General features: G+C 42.9%; 1 protein-coding gene across 14 annotated transcripts in view; it reads right to left on the bottom strand.

Annotated features, from left to right (window-relative positions):
* The window catches only part of PPFIA1 (PTPRF interacting protein alpha 1), a 540,698-nt gene that overhangs the window by 262,740 nt on the left and 255,828 nt on the right, over positions 1-22,130 (bottom strand). For all 14 annotated transcript variants that reach the window (XM_069221888.1, XM_069221884.1, XM_069221890.1 and 11 more), the window contains exons 11-13: positions 14,715-14,846; positions 13,186-13,248; positions 12,714-12,793 (exon numbers count right to left, since the gene is read on the bottom strand). In XM_069221888.1, the coding sequence (XP_069077989.1) occupies positions 12,714-12,793; positions 13,186-13,248; positions 14,715-14,846 (275 nt within the window). The remainder of the gene's footprint in view (positions 1-12,713; positions 12,794-13,185; positions 13,249-14,714; positions 14,847-22,130) is intronic.

The raw sequence follows: 22,130 nt of genomic DNA on the forward strand, positions 1-22,130 counted from the left end.
ATGTCCTCAAGAGTTTTGGGCTCTGGATGGAAAACTATCCACCCTTGAATGGAGAAGATCCTGTAGAACCTGGATGTCCATTTCTTTTAAGTCCGACAACCAGGTTTGTCTCGCCCACTGTGGGGCAATAAGTAACCGTGTCATTGGTGACTGCTTGCATTTGTTGATTACCTTGTGTAATGGTGGGATTAGAGGGAAAGCGTAAGCAAATCTCCCTGACCACTATTGACAGGGAATTCCCCAGGGGATTTGGTGTGGGTGCCTGGTTGTAAAGAAGTGGCATTTTGTGTTCTTTAGTGTCGCAAACAGATGTATTTCTGGTATTCCCCAGTACTGTCTGGTTGAGTTCCCGTTTGTGTGGAGTAGATGCTTGCCTGCTTAGCCAGTCAGCTGGTACATTGTCCTTCCCTGGCAAGTGTGTTATGTTTACCTGTCTCTAGATGGCCCATCTCCAGATCTCTTGTGCTAGTTTTGACAGTACAACCTGTTTGTTGACATAGAACATTGTTGTTGGATTGTCTGTTTGAATTAATAATGGCTTTCTCCATTGCTATTTCTGAAAGGATTTTAAGGTTAGGAACACTGTCTTTGGTTCTAGTACACTGATAAGTTGAACAAAGTTTCTTACCTGTAGGTGTAGTTTTGCAGTGTGAAGAATTGTTAAAGTTTCACCTCCATAAGTGTGACATAACTGAATTAACTGCACAATCCATCTTGCAATTGTGATCTTTGAAACTAGTTTTCCCAAGCCGCTTTTTGAAAAAGCTACAAACAATTGCTGAGTTTTTCTGAAATGTTTCATTCTTTCAATGTCGTACATAATGGTGCCTTTTGTGTCCAGCATATGCAATTTAGAAAGAAACTCGGAATTTGAATAGATTAAATAATGCGAGACTGAGACCACCTTTGGGGTGAATTATGAATTGTGGATCTATTCTCAGTACAATTCTGTCCTTCTGAATTTGAAAATAGAGTTCTTGTATTGTGAGTGCCTGCAACTCACTAACCCTGCGTAATGAAGTAATAGCTACCAAGAAAGCGGTCTTTAAAGTTAGCACCTGTAATGTAGCATTGAGCAATGGCTCAAAGAGTTCTTTTATGAGTGGTGAAAGAACTACATTTGTGTTCCATGTGGGTGCTGGCACCCTTCTTGGCGGTGCTATCCTCTTTGCAACCTCTAAGAAGCTTTCTATCACTGGTGCTGTGAAAAAACCTTCTCCCAATCTGTTATCTTGTATAAGCCACTATTGCTGCCAGATGAACCTTTAATGATGAATATGCAAGTCCCTCTTGTAAAAGGTGAGTTAAATTTTTTTAAATTGTCTTTTCCTTTGTGATCTTCTTGAGCAACTTATTGTTAACACACCAACATGAAAATCTCTTCCATTTTGTCATATAACATTGATCGTGTTATTGGTTTTCTTGCCTCTCTTAATACAACCATTGTCTTTCCTGGTAACCTCATGTGACTGAATTCTAGGTCTTCTGGAGCCAGGTTGTTAGTTTTAAATACTTTTGGGTGCAATACTGTCCCCCTTTCCATTGATAATAGGCCCAACTTCTTGATGGTCTTTGAAACCTTCCTTGAGCTAGTTGTACTATCTCGGAGTACCAAGTCTGTCTTGCTCATTGCGGTGCAAATTAATATCAAGGTCATACAACTTCTCTTCCATTTGCTGATGACCTTGTGTAAAAGTGGAATTGAGGGAGAAGGGTATGCAAATGTCGCTGACCAGTCTATCGAAAGGGCATTCCCCACAGACTGAGGATGTGGTTCTCTGGAGGCAAAGGTTTGCCATTTTGTGTTCTGAGGTGTTGTGAACGGATCTATTGTTGGTGTGCCCCACTTCCGAAAAATCTTCTGCACCACTCTGAGCTCCCATTCGTGGGAGCATGAAGCCAGTCTGCTCATCCTTTCCGCTGAGCCATTGTTTTTCCCTGTGAGATGTATCGCTTAATCTCCATGTTCCTCTGGACTGCCTATCTCCAGAGTTTCTGAGCTAACCTTGAGAGGTGGGGATCAAGTCCCTCCCAGCTCGTTGATGAAAAGCATTGCTGCTGTATTGTCTGTCTGAATCAGTATGGTCTTTCCAATCTTTTTGGAAAACTTTCAAAGTTGGTATAACAGTCTTTAATTCTAGGATTTTGATGTGCTGTACTACATCCTGCTCCCCTCCAGAATTCTCTTATTTTCAGGGAACCCATATGTGCTCCCCATCATATATGAGAGGTGTCCGTGGTTAATGTCTTAGATGGAATTGGTTGCTGAAAGGGCCTTCCTCATGTAATATTCTCTGAACCATGCTCTCTCTTCCTGAACTTTTTTGCGTGATAACCACTACATCCTCCCAACTCCCCGTTGCTTGTGACCACTGATTTTGGAGCCACTCTGGATTGGCCTTTTAAGCCTCACATTTGGGACCAAGGGAATGCATGAAGCCATTCTTCCCAATAATATCCCCACAGTCCCCGCTGTCAGAGCTTGCCCCTTCTAGTAAAGGACAGTTTCCTCCAGAGTTCTCTTCTGGTTGGGAAATGCTTTCCCTTGAATTGAGTTTAAACTTGCTCCCAAGAATATCTTCTCCTGTTTTGGTTATGGAGAGAACTTCTGCATGTTTAACAAGAAGGCTAGAGTGTACAGTGTTCTCATTACCATTAAAATGTCTTGTTGCATTTCTTGTAAGTGTGTGCTCTTACTAACCAGTCGTCAAGGTACGGATATACATATATGCACATTCTTCTGAGATGTGCACTACTGCTGCTAGACACTTTGTGAATACTCTTGGTGCTGATTTTATTCCGAAGGCCAGCACTTTGAATTGATAATCCTAGGTATTTCTTGTGCTTTGCATTCATTGGAATATGCAAATAAGAATCCTTTACATCTATAGTTGGCATGTAATCTCTCTCTTGCAATTGTGGAATAACTTCTTGAAGAGTTGTCAACTTCAACTTTTGTGTTTTTATATACTTGTTGATCACCTGAGATCTATGATGGGGCGTAGCGATCTGTCTTCCTTTGTTATTAGAAAGTATGTTAAATTATTTCCTTTGTTGTTTTTTGATTCTATTGCTTGTTTTAGTAACAATTCTTCAAACTCCTTGAGAAGTGAATTTGTTTCTTCCTTTGAATGGTTCTTTTTCTTTGGACACTTTGATGGTGGGTATTTGATTAATTCGATGTAATACCCGAATTGTATGGTGTTTAAAACTCATTTGTCTGACGTTATTTTCCTCCACTCCTCGAGAAAAATTTGGAATCTTCCACCTACTAGGGTTTTTTGATGGTACTCTTATTTTTTTGCAGTTTTTTCCCACACAGATGGTAGAAGTAATGTTGTTATAGCTGTACTGCAGTCATTTGTAAGGAGGGGTTGCACCTCCTCTAGCTGGTTGTCCTCTTCCCCTGGCTGCTCCTCTGAAGGAACTTCTTCTTGTTTGCTTGTATTGCCAGGCTTGTTGTGAGGGAGTAGTTTGTGTGCCATTGTTGAAGCCTTGAAGTGAACTCCCCAACTGGAAGCTACCCCTAGAGGCTGGTCTTCTTGCTGAGAAAGATCTCCTTCGTATTCCCCCTCAAAGCTGCAATGCGCCCAATGACTTTGCAGTTTTGTTGTCCTTTTTTAGTTGACTCAGAGTTTCATCAACAAAGTTTCAGAATAACTGTTGTCCATTGAAAGGGGTGTTTATTATGTTTGCTTGGATCTTCAGTTTGAAACTGGAAATTCTAAGCCATGAGTGACATCTTAAAGTGACCCCTATCATTAGCTGGCGACTAGATGCGTACACCGCATCCAGGGCAGATTTCAAGCATGTATTAGCTATAGTTTTTCCATTTGCCACTAGATGTGCTACCCTCTTCTTATATTGCTCAGGGAGATGTTTAATTAATTATCCTATTTACTCCCAAAGTTAGTGTGTGTGTCTACTAAGCAAGGCATTGGAATTGGCAATACGCCATTGGTTTACTGCACTTCTTTCCATCTTCCAACACATGGGTTCCATTCTTTTACTCTCTAGCTGGGGGTGGCCATGATGTAGAGGGGATATTCGCCCTTTTCCTTGCAGTTGAAGTTTTTCTTGAGTCGGCTGGTACCGGACTCTTTGTTCAAGTCGGATCTTTTAAAGAAAACTTGTATTCCTTCTCTACCCTGGGTGTGACTCCACTACAAGTAGCTAGCTCTTTAAACGCCTCCATGCCCTGATCCAGAATACTTGGGAGCATAGGCAGATATTGACTCTGAGATTTTTGCTGACCCGTTTGTTTGTCGATTGCCTTTCGACAATGAAGCGTCTATTGCCCTCGCGTCTTTCAACGAAACATGTTTTTTTTCAGGCTCGTCTCTCCACCGGGGACCCCCTGGAGGGCTCTGTGAGACTCCCTTTCATGGGACATGCCTGCAGACAGCGTGCGTTTCGACGCCAAGGCTCTCTTTTGTACCCTTGAGTCTGATTTCTTTGACTTGTGCCTTTGCGAAGGTTAGGTGCGCTCTTACCTCCTTTCGGCTCTTCTTTGGAACCTCCTCCTCGACGACCTCCCAATCTTGAAGGGATTGTGTTGTCTTTTGGCCTTGCAAGGTGTGATGTGCCATCCTTTGCCTCTCTCTCACACTCAGCATCTTCAGTGCAAACATGGAGCAGGCGTTACAATCTTCACTCCGGTGGTCGGCAGGAAGGCAACGACTGCACACTGGATGCTGGTCTTTTACAGCATATTTGAGATGGCAATTCCTTCAGAAGTGGAATGGTGTCTTCTCCATTATGCCACGCGGGGAGCCCCCTGTGCGGGCAGTCTCAGCAGTCCTTCGAGGTACATAAAATAAATACGTGCTCCCTCTTCCTTAATTTTTCCTCCGACCCTTGTTGACGATGTCGAATTCTCTTACTTGTTAAAGTTTTTATCCACATTTTCCAGTAAATTCTTCAAAGTTCTTCCTTCAGTTGGAGACGTCTCTACCAAACATCCAGACCCAGCAGCAGAAAAAAAGAATCAGAAGCTGGCAACCTAAGTTGGGAACATCCGGAGGAAGTACAAAGACGTCACAAGGAGACACCAAGTGAAAGTTCAGTTGACACAGAAAAAAAAGGCTAAAAAACAAAATTAGTGAAATAGTAGAAATTCCGGACCCAACTACTAAATGGCAAAACTTCTTCCTGTTCTCTCCATAACCTATGATCTTGAGTCTCTCCATATGAGCTTCCCAAACCATATGGAAGGTGCCTGTGGTGATGGTTATTGTGGGAGTTGTTTCTGAGAATAGTTTTTCAATAGCTTTATTTGTCCTGTTCCTACTAGTTCATCACTTCCTGCACGGCAAACACTAGATCTTCCCAACGCACTGTGGCTTGTGACCATGAGAGTGTACTCATTCTTGGATTGTCACATGTAGCCTTGCATATGGTATGCAGGAGGCCATTGTTTGAGCATTTCACCCACAGTCCTCACTGTCAGAGACTGACTCTTATGGTACTGGTATGTTTCTTTAAATAAAGACATTATCCTTTTCTCACAAGGGTATGCTTTTGACTATTGAGTTGATTCTTGCTCCCAGGAACTGCTTTTCTTGTACCAGTTTGGGTGATGATTTTTCTTTGTTCAGAAAAAATCCCAACTTGGGTATCTTTGCCATCACTGTGTCTATGTGTTCTTTGCATTTGTGTTGGGAATTTGATTTTACCAGCCAATCATCTAAATAAGGGTATACATGTATTCTCTGTCTTCTCAGATATGCCACCACTGCTGCCAGATACTTTGCAAGCATTATGGGTTCTGACTTTATTCTGAATGCTGGCACCTTGAACTGATAGTGTTCTTCGTTTACCACAAGAATTTGTTGTGCCTGTGGCTCACTGGAATGTGGAGATATGCATCTTTTAGATCTATTGTTGCCATAAAATCTCCTTGCAGTTGTGGTATGACATCCCGCAGTGCTGTCATTTTGAATTTGTTTCTTTATGAATTTGTTTAAGAATCGGAGATTTAGATGTGGACGAAGAGATCAATCTTGCTTTGGTAATAAGTATGTTGAGTAGTTTCCCTGGTTGATCTTGTCTTCGGGCAATCTTTCTACTGCCTCCTTCTGAAGCAATTCTTGTAAAATTCTGATATTTTCCTCTTTTGTATGGACCACTTTCTTCAGCCCCTTTAGTTTCTTGATTAGTTCAATGAAATAGGCGAGATTGCAGGACATTTAGTATCCATTTATCTGTTATCTTCTCCAACACCTGAAAGAAGTATTTTATTCTAACTCACAGGTGTGGGTGTATGTGTAGGGACCCTGTTGTGTTGAGTCCCTTACTGGATGGTGTTGCCACTCCCCTTTGTGACTGCAGCCTACCCTCTTGCTCACCCCCAAAAGGGTTGCTGTGATGTAGACTGGTGCTGCCATTTTTGCACTGGTGTTGGTGCTTGCCTTGAATTCTGCAGCCCTACATGTGAGACTGCACCCTGGAACCTCCCCCTTTCTACAGGTCTTCTGTAGGTGTGGAGCCTCTTCTTGATTTTGCTGATTCATTGTCCTTTTTTAGCTGTTGTAGTGTTTCATCAACAGCACTGCCAAAGAGTTGTTCTCCATTAAAAGGGGTGTTAATTATACTAGCTTGGAGCTCACTCTTGAATCCAGATACCCTTAACCAAGCATGTCTTCTTAGGCTGGTTGCAGTCATCATTCGCTTGCTTGCTGCATCTGCAGCATCTAGTGCTGATTTAAGAGAGGTATTGGTAATAGTTTTTCCCTCCTTTGCAAGGGATGCTGCTCTCCTCTGGTACTGCTCAGGATGATGCTTCATCAGTTCTGCCATCTCCTTCCAAAACTGCTAAGCATACTTGTTTAGCAGGGCTTTAAACTTGGTAAAGAGTCACTGAGTAGCCGCTCCTCTTTCACATTTCCTTTCCCACCATGTCCACTTTCTTGCTCTTTGCCTGAAGGCAGGCCAGATGTTGTGGGAATATTAGCTCTCCTTCTTGCTGTTGCTGCGATAAGAGTCCGCTTATAGAGTCCCTCTAGTATACGACAAGTCCTTGTTCAAATGTTTATATTTCTTTTCAGCCCTTTGTGTTACAGAACTGCATGTTGCTGGTTCTTTGAAGGCCTCTCTTCTTTGGTCCTTTATACTTAGAAGCATGGGAAAATATTAACGTTTACTTTGAAATGGTAGTAAAGTCTCCAGTAAAAGATTTTACTTGTTTTTTTTCTACCACAAGCTGTACTTTGTACTTACTAGCAGCCCTCTTGATAATCTGATTACACATGGTGGTGTTGTCTGGAGGTGAGACTCTCGAAGGATAAGTGTCTATCCCCTCTTCTGGGGCATCTGCTTCGAGGTCTTGCCACTGGGTATCAAGGTAATTAGACCCCTATATGCCCTGGAACATGCCCAGTGACTCCAGGTTTTCCTCTTCCTTGAAGAGGTCTTGTTCCTCTTCCCCTAGAGGTTCTGATGTTGTTGGGGGCTTGAGTTCTTTGACGCCCTTTCAGTCTGTTCCATCATAACTTTCAGCGGGATTCTGAAAATGCTTTTAGGTAAGCATCAAACTCTTTCTTCTTCTGATGATGAATTGCAGCCATTTTGGCTTTGAGACTCCTTTTCCTGCATTTGATATCGGCCGAGCAATCTTCGGCTTTGAGCAGCTGTGTCCTTGTCGATGTCGAGCTTTCAGTTGTCGAGGTCACACTCGACGGCTTTTTTGCTCTCTGACTTCGGTCATCCCTCAACACCGTAGCTTTCTTCAAATCTCTACTGCCTGTGGTGTCCTTCGAATGGGACCCAAGGTGTTCTTTAGGCTTCTGCATGCCCTCAGTCGATGAACTTTTTGCCGCTGAGGCAGCTGTTGGTGTTTTTGAGTCTGATGAACAAGACTGTCTCCACCCCTCTCCCCCAGCATCGCCTGCGACCAGTTCTCCTTCGAAATGCGATGTTTCTTTTTGACGTCTATGAACCTCATCTCACCATTCCAGCCACCTCAGTAATATCTTTCTCCTCGCTCGATCTCAGGTCTTTGAGCTACAGAGATTCCTTCGGGCCCTACGTGTGCCTGTCTGTTTCTCCCTCAACTTCAGAATCTTGGGTTTAAAACCTGCACAGGTGTTGCAGTCATCACTTTGGCAATCTATCAGGAGGCAGAGGTTGCACACCTGGTGGTTATCCTTCCGCGCAAACTTGTGGTGGCCTCTTGGGCAGAACGGAAACTGTGGGCCTAACTGAGTCTGGCGGTCTCATGACCGCCAGACTCGCTATGGCAGTTGGACCACCACAAGCCAGCTGGTCCGACCGCCTAGTTGCCACCCTCGATGGGACTGAAGTCACCGTCCGGAACGTAGTTCCCGATGGGGTGACGGCGGTCAAAGTCATGCTCAGCCATGGTGGCGCTGAATTCAGCACTGCTGTACTGATCACGACTTCAGTTTCCACCAGCCTTTTCATGGTGGAGCCTCCCCATGAAAAGGCTAGCGGAAACCAGTGCTGGGGGCCCCCAGCCTAGCACTCTCAGAATGCGCATTGTCTGCTACGGCAGACAATGTGCATTCCGAGGGGGGGGGGTGTTGTTGGGGGGCACCCTCTCTGCGACGACATTGCTTCGGCTCCATGAAGAGCAGAGGCCAATACCACTGCATGGTTTCCACAGGGCTGACCGGTGGAAACCTTGTGATAGGGCTGAGGATGAGACAGCCAGCTCAGCAGCAGTCTCCTCTCCATGGGATTAGTGGGCTGCTGGGCTGCTGGGCCCGCCAACCTTGTAATGAGGCCCTGTGTTTTGCATGTCACATGGAAGGGGGGCCCTCTGGCTGGACATTTTCTGGTATACCTCCGGTGTGCAGACACTCGTTAACTACTCCAAAGTTTTCTCTGGACTCTCAACAAAATCCTCCTTCACTGGATGCTTGAGGAGCCTTCAGCGATGCTTCCAAACCCAACAAAGGGACAAAAAGGGCTTATGGGGAGGGCGTATGACGTCAGGAGAGGCTAGATCAGACACCAAAATAGTAATACTGTCAATGCCACAAAAAAAAAAAAAAAAAAAAAGGAAGATCACCCACAGAGCAGTACTACTATACAGAATAACTCTGGACCCAACCACTAGATTGCGGAATAATGCACACCATGTGAATCCAGAACAGATTCACACTTCAAAATTGCTACCAATCCAAGAACAGTACTGCCTACACTTGTTCAGTGCAATCTGGATAAGGAGAGGTCTTCACTCCTATCGTCCTACTAGGAGATCAGAGATCAAGCTTTTGTGTCTAATCTTTTACCTCCTGGATTTGAGTTTTAGTTTAAAAAGCATGTATGTGTTGGCATTTCAAGACTTACAGGGAGAGTATGACCTGAACCCCTCCCAGATTTTAAAGTTTCTACAGGTGAAGCACAACCTAAAGGCAGAATTAATAGGGTGGATGTCTTGGAAGATAGTGCCCCTAGCAAGATTGGAATACGATTGGCTAAAATTACTAGTAAGGCAGAATCAAATATATACCCCACACGCATAAATAATAGAACGAACATTCTGCGCAACCTCAGAGTTCAATGGGAGGCAGATGTAGGTCACATGTAAGACAGAGTTGGAGGTAGAGTTGATGCACCCACGCAAGGTGGCAATCAAAGCAGGCCTGAGGCTCATTCAACTGCAAGTATTACATAGTGTATACTATAACAAGAGTACCCTATTATCAAGATGGGCAGAATATAGTATGCTAGTTACATAAGGTAGCGGAAATGTAGGGCTCCTTTTCAATACAGTCTGGGAATGTCCTTGATTAAGAACATACTAGGTAGAGGTAATTTACAAACTCACTGTGATCCTGGTGGTGCCAGTCCCAGTAACCATGCATTTTGACATTCCGGGGCTACCAAGTGACATAGATCTTCCTAGGACAACTGCTGTTTTGCACACTGAGATTTATCTTGGTGAAGCAAACTTTAGATAAAAGATGGGGGAGCCAATTAACCCCAACCAAAGAGTGGTGGATAACTGCCATGACCCCACTGTATGTAGGCAGAAAGGTAGGAATATATAGTCAGGGCCACCCCTACAAAATTCAAGAAGGTGGGGAGGGCCTAGAGAGAGTTCTATGGTGTAAACTAGGAGGCCCAGGCATCCCTTGAATTATCCTTAGGGACAGGGGATAATTGTGTTGATGCATGGGCCATGAGTGAGCAGAAATAGTTGCCCATCCCCTTGGACGGGAAGTGAATCAAGGATTTATGTAACTTAAATGACATTACACATGTATTTGCTTGTATGTATGGATTACCCTAACCTGCAATCGGAAGTGAATCTTTGTTTCCACAACACAAATGTACAGCTGATGAAGGTGGTATCTTGTGACTTACTAACTAGAACAAATAAAAACAGTTAAAAAAGCATATATGTGCTGCATGTGGAGGAGCTGCTAAGGAGCAACAGGCTTTACTATGGAAGTAATTTACTATCAACCACAGTCTTGCCTTCACGTTGCCTGAACAGACTAGTAATCTCACTACAGCAGATAGAAATAAAGCAATGTAAAGGTGCATCACAGCTGAAAGAGTACTACCAATTTGTGGCAAACATTTAAAACGCACTCCCCGCTTCAAATCTCAACTATCATTCGGCACAATACTATCAATAATTATCATTTCTATTAATTGCTCAATGACATGCAAAATGGATGTCAAGGGAAAAATACTCCGCAAATCTTAACGAGCTTCAGAGCCAACAACTGTACGGAGCCTACCTTGCTGGTGGTAGTGGACAGAATTAGATCAGCTGCAGATCTGGCCAAGGCTGTTGCCCTGATCTTATTAGATCTGTCTGCTGCCTTTGATACTGTCTCACACTTCCAGCTAGTCTGCAGGCTTCATGAGGCTACAATGGTTTGGAGCATTATTGTCCAACAGATTTCATTTGGTTTATTTGGTGCCACTAAAATCGCCCCCTCACAGGCCAGCTGTGGATTACCACAGGGATCATCCCTAAACTCGACTCTGTTCAATGTTTATGTCACCGCCCTGGTGAATACTGTCAAGTCTTGGGGATTCAAGACACTTTCTTATGTGGAGGATACCCAGTTTATCTCCACTAACAAGAGAAAGCCTTGAACTTGTGAGAATTGTTTGGGATCTCAGAAGTGTTGAGGTGTTCAAATTGCCTGAATCTGAATGCAGAAATAACTGAAGATCTGCTATTTGGAGGAGTGGACAAAGTTTGGAATAATCCCTGGTATCCCCCCCTCCCCCCCTTCTCTTGGCACAGCTCCATTAACTTGGAGAGCGGCCTAGAATCTGGGAGTCATATTAGAAAACTCCCTTTCTATGCAAGACCAGGTAAACTCAGTGTGAGGGAGGTGTTTTGGTCTCTTACGCATGTTGATAGTTATTCAGATGGATCCCCTTAGTCTGGTGTAAGACAGTTACCCAGGCTCTTATTCTGAGCAGATTAGACTATAGCAATGCCTTATATCTATAGATGGCTGTTTATCTATTTAGCTGCCTGCACCTCATACAGAATGAAGCCGCTAGAGTGATCGGTTATAGTCCCAAAAGAAGCTCATTATCAGCCTGCCTCAATCTGCTGCACTGGTTCCAGTGCAGAAAACAACCAGGTTTAAACTACTCTGGTGGTGCATAAGTCGCTCCAAAAGGCAGGACTGCTATATTGTGGGGCAAAGTGGCTTTCTACAAACCCAGTAGAGTGCTGCACTCTCCCCATCAAGCTTTGATTTGCAGCACACAAATTAGGAAAGCCAGGTTGGGTGGCTGCCCTTTACGCCATCTGGCGGCAATTCACTGGAATTCCCTTCCCTTGGAAATGCGTCTCATAGAGGTTCTCTTTGTGTTCGTAAGCACCTAAAAACCTGGCAGTTTCTACTTCTGGGGCATCTAATCAGAGTTTCAGAGATGATAATGATAATAACAACAACAACAATAATAATATCATGAAGCAAAGGCTGCTCTTCGAGATGAGCTAGAAAAAATTATAATAATAAACTGCAAATGACACATGATGGGGTTCTTACTGTACCCACTGATAACCTAATGCTAATTGTACCCAGGAACTTGAGCTCTTCAAAGTGTTCCGGTTGCTCACTGAAGCAAGTGTCTAAGTCCACAGCATACGGATTTAATTACAAGCTCAATACTCTGGATAAAATAGGTCAATGGGGAGATGTTAGATGACTATCCATCAAATACAACTGATGGAAGAACTCGAGGTATACATGGCTGCTCAGCCATTTCATGTTATTCTACTAGAAAAGTAGTGAAGAGGTGATTTCAATACACTATAAAAGACACAAATAGATCATATGAGTAGTTAGAAAGCAACCTCTCCTCTTCAACCACACCACTGATCATGTCTAATGGGATAAAATCCACTCACGGAGAAAGTAGTTTATAATATGAACAATTGTGTAATGCAACAGATGCGAGGTTTCTACATACCACTCGGTCAACCAAATATTTAGGTACATAATATCAGTTGTGGTGGGTGCGACTTGCTAGAAATATGAGTGGCCGATGATACAGTCTTGACTCAATGGTGGTATCTGGAAATTACATTTTTTGACATTTTGGACCTCACCACTGGATATTTCCTAAATTCTCTAGGTAAGTATAAACTTGAACTTACCGGATACTCTTTCCTTCTTCTCTAAACTGGACTAAATATGTAACTATGAAGCATGTATCAAAGCAGTAGGTTCAATTATTTTTTATATCTTCTTGATTACGCTTACCGATGATGAAGGGAAGCTGCTCTTATCCTTATCTGGTCATTCTCTGATCTCATTGATTCAATCTCTAATAGCAGTTGATCCTGACATATCAAGAAAAGAGGAACATTAATACAAGCTTCTGCAACGCATAGGAGGAGCTATACCTTTATTTTACATACAATATAGCTTCTAAACTAACATTTACAAAACCATTTACCTACTGCAAATAGACAATATTAAACTAAAGGGGTGCAGGAAAAAGCAAATTAATATAACATCACACAAATCTAAGTCAAACAGTTGGCTTGAAGAGGCCCATGAAAGACAACACGAATGCTGTGCTGAGTCCCGGTTCACTGAACAATTAAGAACTACTACTAATAAAAGCTATATTCACTGACAACACTAAACCAGAACTGGACAATTGCAGAAAATCTAGTCTTTAGAAATAATAGGAAATATTTCACATGATCACCATCAACAAGCAACATACCTTTTCATGTTGAGTTTCCTCAACAACTTTCTTTGCGTGTTCAACTTCTCGTATAAGAGCATTCTAAAATAATATAATTCAGACATTCGAATTAGAAACCTGAAGACTTATGTATACACATCACAGCAAAAAGCTCAGTCCTTGTTCATTCCAGAATATACATCTGCTCTCCACAGAATTAAATGATAGTTAACTGAAGGTTGGGGTACTGAACATATTACTACATTTTTATATTCTTTCATATGCTACATTTACTATATGGTCTTTATATGCACAATGGAATGGACTATGATAAAAGCTACATTAGACGGCCAAGCATTACACTTATGTGATCATGCAACATCATTTCCCCTCTATTTTCCTAAATAATGTACCTTATTGCTGTGACTCTCCTGTGTGAAACAGAATATGTTATCACCTAGTAAGTATCCAACAAAAGCTTAAAAAAAAAAAAAGGTAGTAAGGGTTTTTGTCATTGGATGCCTTTAATCGAATATCCACTACAGCCAAAGCAAAAGGCAGTTTGGGGAACCTTTTATCTAACAATTCTTAAACTATGTATTTCTGTCTTAGCATACCATAATACCAACATGACAGTCATACGACCTTAAGCTCACTAACTGACTCCAAGTATATCCTACTTTTCAATTATGCACTTTTAGTTCTTGCCTGGAAGGCTCTCTACTTTTCCCTTATTCAGTAGAGATCGGTTTGAGATCTAAAAGGGCAGCAAAACAATGTAAACCAATGGCCCAAGCGGCACCCAAATTTAGATCAAAGGCATTTTTCCAGCTACTGGTTCAAGTGAACAGCAGGAGATCAAGAGTAAAACAGCATCTGCCATTACCAAATAAACTAAGCATTACTGCCACATGGCATAATGCCATGCTGACACGATTAACAAGTCCCAGCTTTCCATCCAACAGAATTTTGACTTTTGGTGACATCTAAGTAACTTAACCTACTATATATTAGACACTAGAAAACTTAAGACAATGGTTCTAGACATGCCAAGGTAAAGTTGTTCTACCTGGGTGCCACTTGACTGCAAAGAATATAGCTTACTGCCATTTATAATCATTCGTTTTTTTTTTTTTTTTAAATACTAACTGTAGCGTTGTGGAGCTCCAGCTAGCAGTGCATAGTGAAAAATTAATTTTTTCATGTAGCCCTAAACAAAACTAACAGTCATTTACCCCTTTACCAAAAAAAAAAAAAAACGTAGTATCGCGTTTGGAACAGATACAAATGTACATTAGCTATGCTATGAAAAGAAATGTAAAATATTGGGTTCAGGGAAAGGAACATTTTGGGATAAGGACTCTGAGGCACAAGTACAGCACAAACAAAACCATGGAACAGACCCCTAACCAAAAGAAACTGGTTACTTATGGTCTTTTTGGAACTACTTTCAAATTCTTCACCCATTCCCATGCACGTGACGGAATGGAATGGAAACATTTAGGTTGACATCCCATGGGTTGCATGAACACTTTATTTCGGTTATACTCTATACAATTATACTCTACCTTATCTTCCAGAGAAGCCATTCTTTCCTTAAGGTGAAGTTGAAGCCTCTCATTAGATTCAGATAGCAGCTTGTCAACGGTGTCTGATAAACGTTTGTTATGTTCTTCATTCATTTTTTCTCTTTGTCTAGCCTGCAGGGTTTTATTTACACAAAATACACTTTTTTTAAAATCAATGCGGGATTAAGCACATTTTATCTTCAATGTCTTTCAAGCTTGCGGGGTGGGGGAGGAGGAAAATACAACCTGAAAGGTAAGCCGTAAAAACAATCCAAAACGGACTGTAAATTGTACATACACTGTTTTACATAAATATGTTGTAAATTCTTAAAACCAGTGATCAATGGTGAACAATCTTTGCAGTGTAAAAATAATAAAATAAACATAAAAGGCTAAATGAGCTAAGTATCTTTTTTTATTTCAAATTCACAGTAGTTCGTAGAAACAGTCCAGGTTGCAGGGAAGAGGAGAGAACAAAGCTGAGATTCTAAAGTCATTTCAGAATATTTACTGTGGTGAGCGACAGAATAATACAAGGTCTGATCAGCATGCTTACGTGCCAACAGGTCTCTTTAAACGGAATGTCCCAAATAAAACAGCAATGAAATCAGATGCATATGATCTCTAGCAATAGGCAGACAAGAAGTTTGAAGGCAAGAAGGAAAGTGTCTGTAAAAAGTTCAACAGCTACAGAATCAAACCTCTTTAATCAAACTGTAAAGCAGAACCTCTAAAAGAAATGGGGCTGCAAAAAACATTTCCGGACAGATTTATCAAAAGGTAATTTCAATGTGTGTTAATGCAGATCAGAGGGGAAAAAGTGTTTTTGCACATTTGGCAAGTCACAAAATGAATGGGTACATGCATGTGTGTTGCCTTGCACACACATCTGCTCCTGAAGACAATCTGTACTCATGGGGAAGAGCAGAATCCGTAAGGGTTGAATGGTCCGTGAAGACCGGACATGAGCCTCTTTTACCAAGGAATATCTGTAGTTGGCACAGCTTCTGTTTCAATGCCGAAAGAGAAAAGTACTATCTGGGATGGGGACAGAAATGTTCCCTGCTTTGCAAGATGCATACTTCTCTGATCATCCGTTATTCTGTTCAATATGGATAAAAGGCTGAGAAGACGATGCAAAACCCATCACCTGCTCTCTGTTGCACTCAGTGGCAGTATTAAGCCATATAAAAGGCAGCTGCTCCATGTAAGGCAGCATTTATATAGCATACTCCATCCTCTTAATTATTATTTTCTAGCAGTTGCAGGACTTTGATTATTTTTCTATGATGAATTCCACACACTGTTGTCAGCAAAAACTAGCGCATGGTAAATTCAGGCATTCAATGTCTACAGCTCCCATCATTAGACAGAGGTCAACAGCCATTTCGAAGGAAGTTTATACCCATTTTGTTTTTTCCCCTCTTGTGACCATTTGTTGAGACACTAGAGGCATGTCATGTTCACAATGTGGGCTGCATAGCTACAGGAGGGTGTTTGCTTATTCTTGTCGCTGCACAGATGTGAAAAGAAGATGCAGCCGTTTTGTGCAGCACTTACTGAGCTCACAGTCCCCACATCCTCAAACTGGTCGGCCAGATGGCGACTAAGGACTCGCAAGCTTTGTAAACAGTCACGTTAGCAAGCATAATTTTAGAAATATTTTAGAATGTAATGTGCCTCGATGAAAAACAAAGGACAGAACAGAGGTAAACACAGGCCTAGAAAACAGAAACTCAATCTAGTTTTCATGAAACATATGCACAAATCTCAGTAGCACACTGCAACACATCACACAAAACTGCTGGATTCTTGTTTTGAAGCACTCAGTAACTAGCACACCCTCTCTATCAAAAGTAAACTGTATGTCCTGAAACAACTTCTTAGAACTGCTCTAAGGAATGATTCAGAAAGTCTTAGAGCATAACTATTTCTACAATATTTTATTTGCAAATATGAGACTAACTTGTCAACTGCACACTGGACATAAAAGACGTGGTGAAATCAGTGGCAAATAGGTTTTTGGCAGTGTCCAATGTCAATTTGACAGTAGTCAAAGCAAACAACTGTGTAACCCACATAACGCTGAAGGAGAGGCTATGCTTCTTAGATGACAACTTCACATGCTAAAGAGTTCCTCAGAGCAAGTGTTTAACTCATGTATGTGTTGTGTTGGAGGTGCATTCCAAAGGGAATCTATACAGTACTCTATACGCTATTCCTTTTGTGCCTGAGCCATAAGGGACTCGTCTGGGTAGCAAAGGTTCCACAAGGGATCATCACCCGCTGCAAAGCCATAGCTACTGGGTACTGAGAATGGGGGACTAGAGGGTGGGGGACATCATGATATCAAGGTCTTTCAAAGAATGTTCACCCATTTATATATGAATAATATAGTACAACAAAATGCACAGTAAGGGGACTGAAGACTGGTGAGTTGTCTTCCAGCATGTGGGCAGTGTGGTAAATAGGCATTGCTTGAGGACAACTGACTGGCTGCTGGGGTTGTTTTAACTGACTGATTTCTTGGATTTATATTGCTAACACCACCCCACAGGGTCTCTTGGAGCCGGCCTTAAAAAGGTTACCCTAAAAAGGTATATTCTGAGTTCCTTCCAAAAGGTGGTTAAGCAGATCACATTTTCCAGATGTCGACAAAAGAAGTTCTAAAGAATAGGATCCACAAACCTCATTTAGTTTACGCTTAACTCAAGGGATACTTAGTAGGCTTTGATGTCATTAGTTTGGAAGGTTTAATTCCAAACACGTAGTTACTGACCAACCAGAATATGAATAATTTGGGGAGCAGCTTATTTAAAACGGAGAGAGTCTTTAACAGGCAGCCTATTGAGAACATTTCAAGCAGTTGACAAATATAATCTAACCTAGCCAGCTCAACTATTAGTGTAGCAGCAGCTAATTGTACTCTCTGTAGGAGGCTTAAATAAATGTTGAGGAGTCCAATATAAAAGCAATTACAATAATCAAGCCTAGAGTTGTCTGCAGACCCCAGGATTATGGTTTGTGATTTTTTTTTAAAGTAAGGATAATATTGGTCGAAGCCTAGAAAACTGATGGAAACAGCTACCCAGGACCTTATTATCAGAACCTGGGTTATCAGTCTGGGAGGGGGTGATCCCTACCAAAATACTTAAACACAATCTGGCTAGACGAAAACACAATTCGGAGAGAATCTCAGGGGAACCTCTGGTAGATGTGGTACAAGTTGTAGGTGCACCCAGAGAGGAGGCTGTTAACTTCAATCAGTAATAACAATTATAACATGAAGAACACAACACAATAGCATTTTCACATCAGTTATAAAGACAGAGAATACGCTTTTAAGAGCATAAAGACACCAGAATCAATAAAACTGGATAAGGGAACCCAGAGAGATTTGTTTTTACCTTTTAAGGAAAATGCTCCTAGAAAAAGGTTTACTAGGACCTAAGCATGATTTCAGACAGATATCAATGGCGCAAAGGCCTGATACACCAAGCTTGTAGCCACAGTCAAAGTTTTTAACTTCACACACAAGGTCCAAAACTGGAAGCTGTTGGTTTTTGTGGTAAAAGCTCAGAGTGGGAGAAATAAATTACATGGCCATCAAGGTCGCTTTACTAGCTGGATAGATTTGGTGCCTTGCCCCGGTTCAGTGTTAACTTTGTACAGTCACTTTTTTGGTCCTTTAAATGCTCCTTGGGGCAGAGCTCCACACGGCCAGATAAATTAACTGCAAGGTCCCAGTGAACTGCTTCTCAGCACCGCAAACATTTGAGTGGGACAAACCTTGCTCTCTTGCATGCTTTGGGTGAGAAGGACATGCTCTAGAAGTTCCAAAAGAGAGAAGAATGTGAGGGAGAGGGAGGCAAAGAGGGTGTCCAGAAGTATGTCATGGACCAAATTATCAAAGGTTTTCGAGAGAAAGAAGGAGACGCAAACAGATATCACCACTGTCAAGCAACAGAAGAACATTATTAACAGATGTACATTGACAGTTAATCAAAAATGGGAGCAATTGTTTGCCACTGTGTCACTTAGATTTTATGTAGTTTATGAAGGTCCAGGGGTAGTTTACATCATAATGAACAAGTTGCTTACCTTTGGTAATGCTCTCGCTAGTAGGGACTATCTAGCTGCAGATTCCTTACCTTCTCAATATTTTCCCTGGCATCAAACTGGATCCTGAAACCTTTCAGCAGTACCTGGGAGGCACTGGAAGGTGGCACTGTGCAGCAGCTGCTCTTACGCTGCTCCGCTCCAAAAAGGACATGCAGAGCCATTATAGCCACCACTATCTGGAATCTGTGGCTAGTCTCTACCAGAAAGAGCATCACCAAAGGTAAGAAACCTGTTCTTCTCATAGTCTTCTAGCCACAGATTCCTCACCTTCTGAATAGATACCCAAGCAGTACTTGTATGGAAATGGGTCTGTGGATGACTCATACCAGAAAGTCCTACAGGAGAAAGTGGGCAAAGTGCCCCTTTTGGTGAGCCAGAGTATCCAAACAAAAGTACTTTGTGAACGTTTTGCAGGATGCCCATGTTGCCCTGCCTGGCAAATTTCTAGGACAGGAACTCTGCATGCTAATACAATGACAGCAGTTTTGGCCATGCTAGAATGTGCATGCAGTTCTTCCAGAGGCTGTTTTTATAGCCAGCACGAAGCAGACCTTCAATCAAGGTCTGATCCAGCGAGAGTTGGTTCTCTCCTGCACAGTCATGTCTTTCTTCGCTCCAGAGTACCGCACAAAGAGTAGATCATCTTGGCTGTGTTTTTTTGGTACGATCTATGTAGAAGCTTAGCACTCTTTTGGGGTTGAAGCGATGGAGTCTATCCTCCTAAGTGCGGTCAGGAGGAGCACAGAACATCAACAGAGTGATGTTTTGACCGACTTGGAATGGCATCACAACTTTAGGCAAGAAAGATGCATGGGTCAGCAGAACCAATTTGCCAGGGAAGAAAGTGGTGCACCGTGGGTTGACACACTTGAAATTCACTCACACATCGTGCCGATGTGACTGCGATGAGAAACATGGGCTTGAGGGTGAAGAGCTGGAAGGAACAGCCATGAAGTGGCTCAAATGGAGTGCACATCAGTTATGTGAGGACCAAGTAAAGGTCCCTCTGTGGCATGACTAAGGAAAGAGAGGAACCTAATGATGTCAACCTATCAATAAGAGCATAACTGGAGACAAACAAAGATGGCTGATCTGTCAACCACAAAGGCAGAAAGAGCAGGTACCCTTTAACTGTGGCCAGAACAAGGACTTGCTGAGCTAAGGACAAAAAATAAAAAGGAAACGTCAGATAACTTCCCCTGGAGAGGGTCTATATGTTGTGTGTCAGACCAAACCACAAATCTGTCCCAACAACAGGCATATAAAATTGTTGTCCAGGGACGTCTGGGTGCCAAGGTGACATCAACTGCCTCCACAGGAAGGTCAAAGGTATTCTGCTGCCGCCAATCAATCTCCAAGCATGAAAGCAGAGGTTGTGAAGGCTCTGTTTGTAGAACCTTGCCCTGTTACTGCAACAGCATGCAGGGTCGGACTCCAACAGAAAATAGGCTCAGGTGCTAAAAAAAAAAAAAGCAGCCCCCCATTAGTGAATTACTTAGGCAAACAGAAGTGTCCCATGTTTACAAATCAGGCAGTTTTGAGCTTCCAAAGACTTGCTGTATAAGTGTCTTGCAAGGTATGGAAGACTGCATGGATTTTAGCTTGTTGCAGGCAATGTTTGTTTTATTATCTCAGAAATCAAGAGTAAAGCAGACCATAAAAGAGGCCCACAAGCATTCAAAAAATGGCCCACACACTGATCTTTTAGACCAGCTCATATGACACTGCCTTACTGCCCTATTGGCCACACCAACCTTGACAGGAGCTCCTCCCAGAGTGGAAGCCTGATCGGATGACAGATGCTCAAGGCCAGAGTCCTGGATACTACACTCACCGTACCCAGAACGGGACGCGACTAAGATGACTTAGGCCTTGTCGGGCCTGCTCTTCTTGAGAACTCTGGCAGGAGTGATATCAGCAGGAAGGCATACAAGAATACCAAACTGCAAAGGAGGCAGAACACATCTCCAAGTGAGAGACGCTTTGGAAACTCCAATTCACACAAGGGCTGACACTGCATGTTCTTGGCAGTGGAGAACAGAACAAGCCAAGGGTCTCACCGTGCTCGGAAGGAACCTTGTGCCACTGCTGGGCATAACTGCCACTCGTGATTCAGTTGGCATCAACGACTGAGCTCGTCCTTCCTGGCATTCAATGATCCTACCAGGTAGCTTACCACCAGGAAGATCCCTGGGTGGTCCAGCCATTTCCAAGGGTGCAAGGCCTCATGGCACAGGGTCCGTGACTCCACCCGCTCTATTTGTTACAGTACCACATGGCGGTGGCGTTTTCCGGGAGCATCTGTACTAGCCTCCCCTTCAAGGATGGAAGGAAGGCTTTCAAAGCCACATGGATGGCCCTCTGCTACAGAAGTCTGATTTGGAGCCAGAACTCCCTGGGCACTACAGGTCTCTGATCTCCACCTCTGCGAGACAGCTATTGCAACCCAGAAGCGATGAGCACTCGCCACCACTATCAGCTGTGGGAGGGAAAAGGAGGAGGCCTGTCTGTCACTGACCAAATCGCTGTCCAGTAACCACGATGGTAGATCTTTGGCAGTCTCCTCTGAAATCTGAACATGGTCGGAGAGGTCCCATTATTGATGGGCCCACTGAGACTTCAGATCCCACAGCAGAGTCTGCATATGCCACTTGGTGTGCTGGACCAGAAGAAGGGCATCAGTCCCAGCAGCCTGAGAGGAGAGCTCACTGAAAACGAGCACTGAGGCTGAAAGGTCGTGATCACAGCCTGAATGTCCTGGACTCTCTTTCCTTGATGAAAGGTATGAAATCAAACAGTGTCCAGAATGGCCCCCATAAAAATGAGCATCTGAGAAGTCGTGAACGACTTAGGCATGTTGCTAGTGAACCCCAAAGACGACAGGAGTTTCACTGTAGTCTGGAGATGATTAATGACTGCCTCTGGCAAGCCAGCCTTCAATACCCAGTTGCCAAGGTAGAAGAGGACTGGCACCCCTGACCACTGAAGATGTGCTGCTACCACCACAAACAATCCAGGGTCGAGGGCAGATGAGACTTGGGCCAGTGTAAGCATTTTGAATGTTTCATTCCGGAGGAAGGGATTGAGAGGGCGCAGATCTAGAATACGTTGAATATCTCAATCCTTCTTGGGCACAGGAAAGTAGTAGGAATAGCAACCACATCCTACTTCTGGCACAGGCATCCTCTCAATAGCCCCTTTGCCAAAAGGGCTTGCACTTCCTGCCAGAAAACAAAGACTGTCTTCCCACAGTCACTGGAAAAATGAGGAAGGCGCAATGGTGCGGAAAGGATG

This window comes from Pleurodeles waltl, chromosome 3_1, assembly GCF_031143425.1.
Source record: "Pleurodeles waltl isolate 20211129_DDA chromosome 3_1, aPleWal1.hap1.20221129, whole genome shotgun sequence".
Classification (NCBI taxonomy): Eukaryota; Metazoa; Chordata; class Amphibia; order Caudata; family Salamandridae; genus Pleurodeles; species Pleurodeles waltl.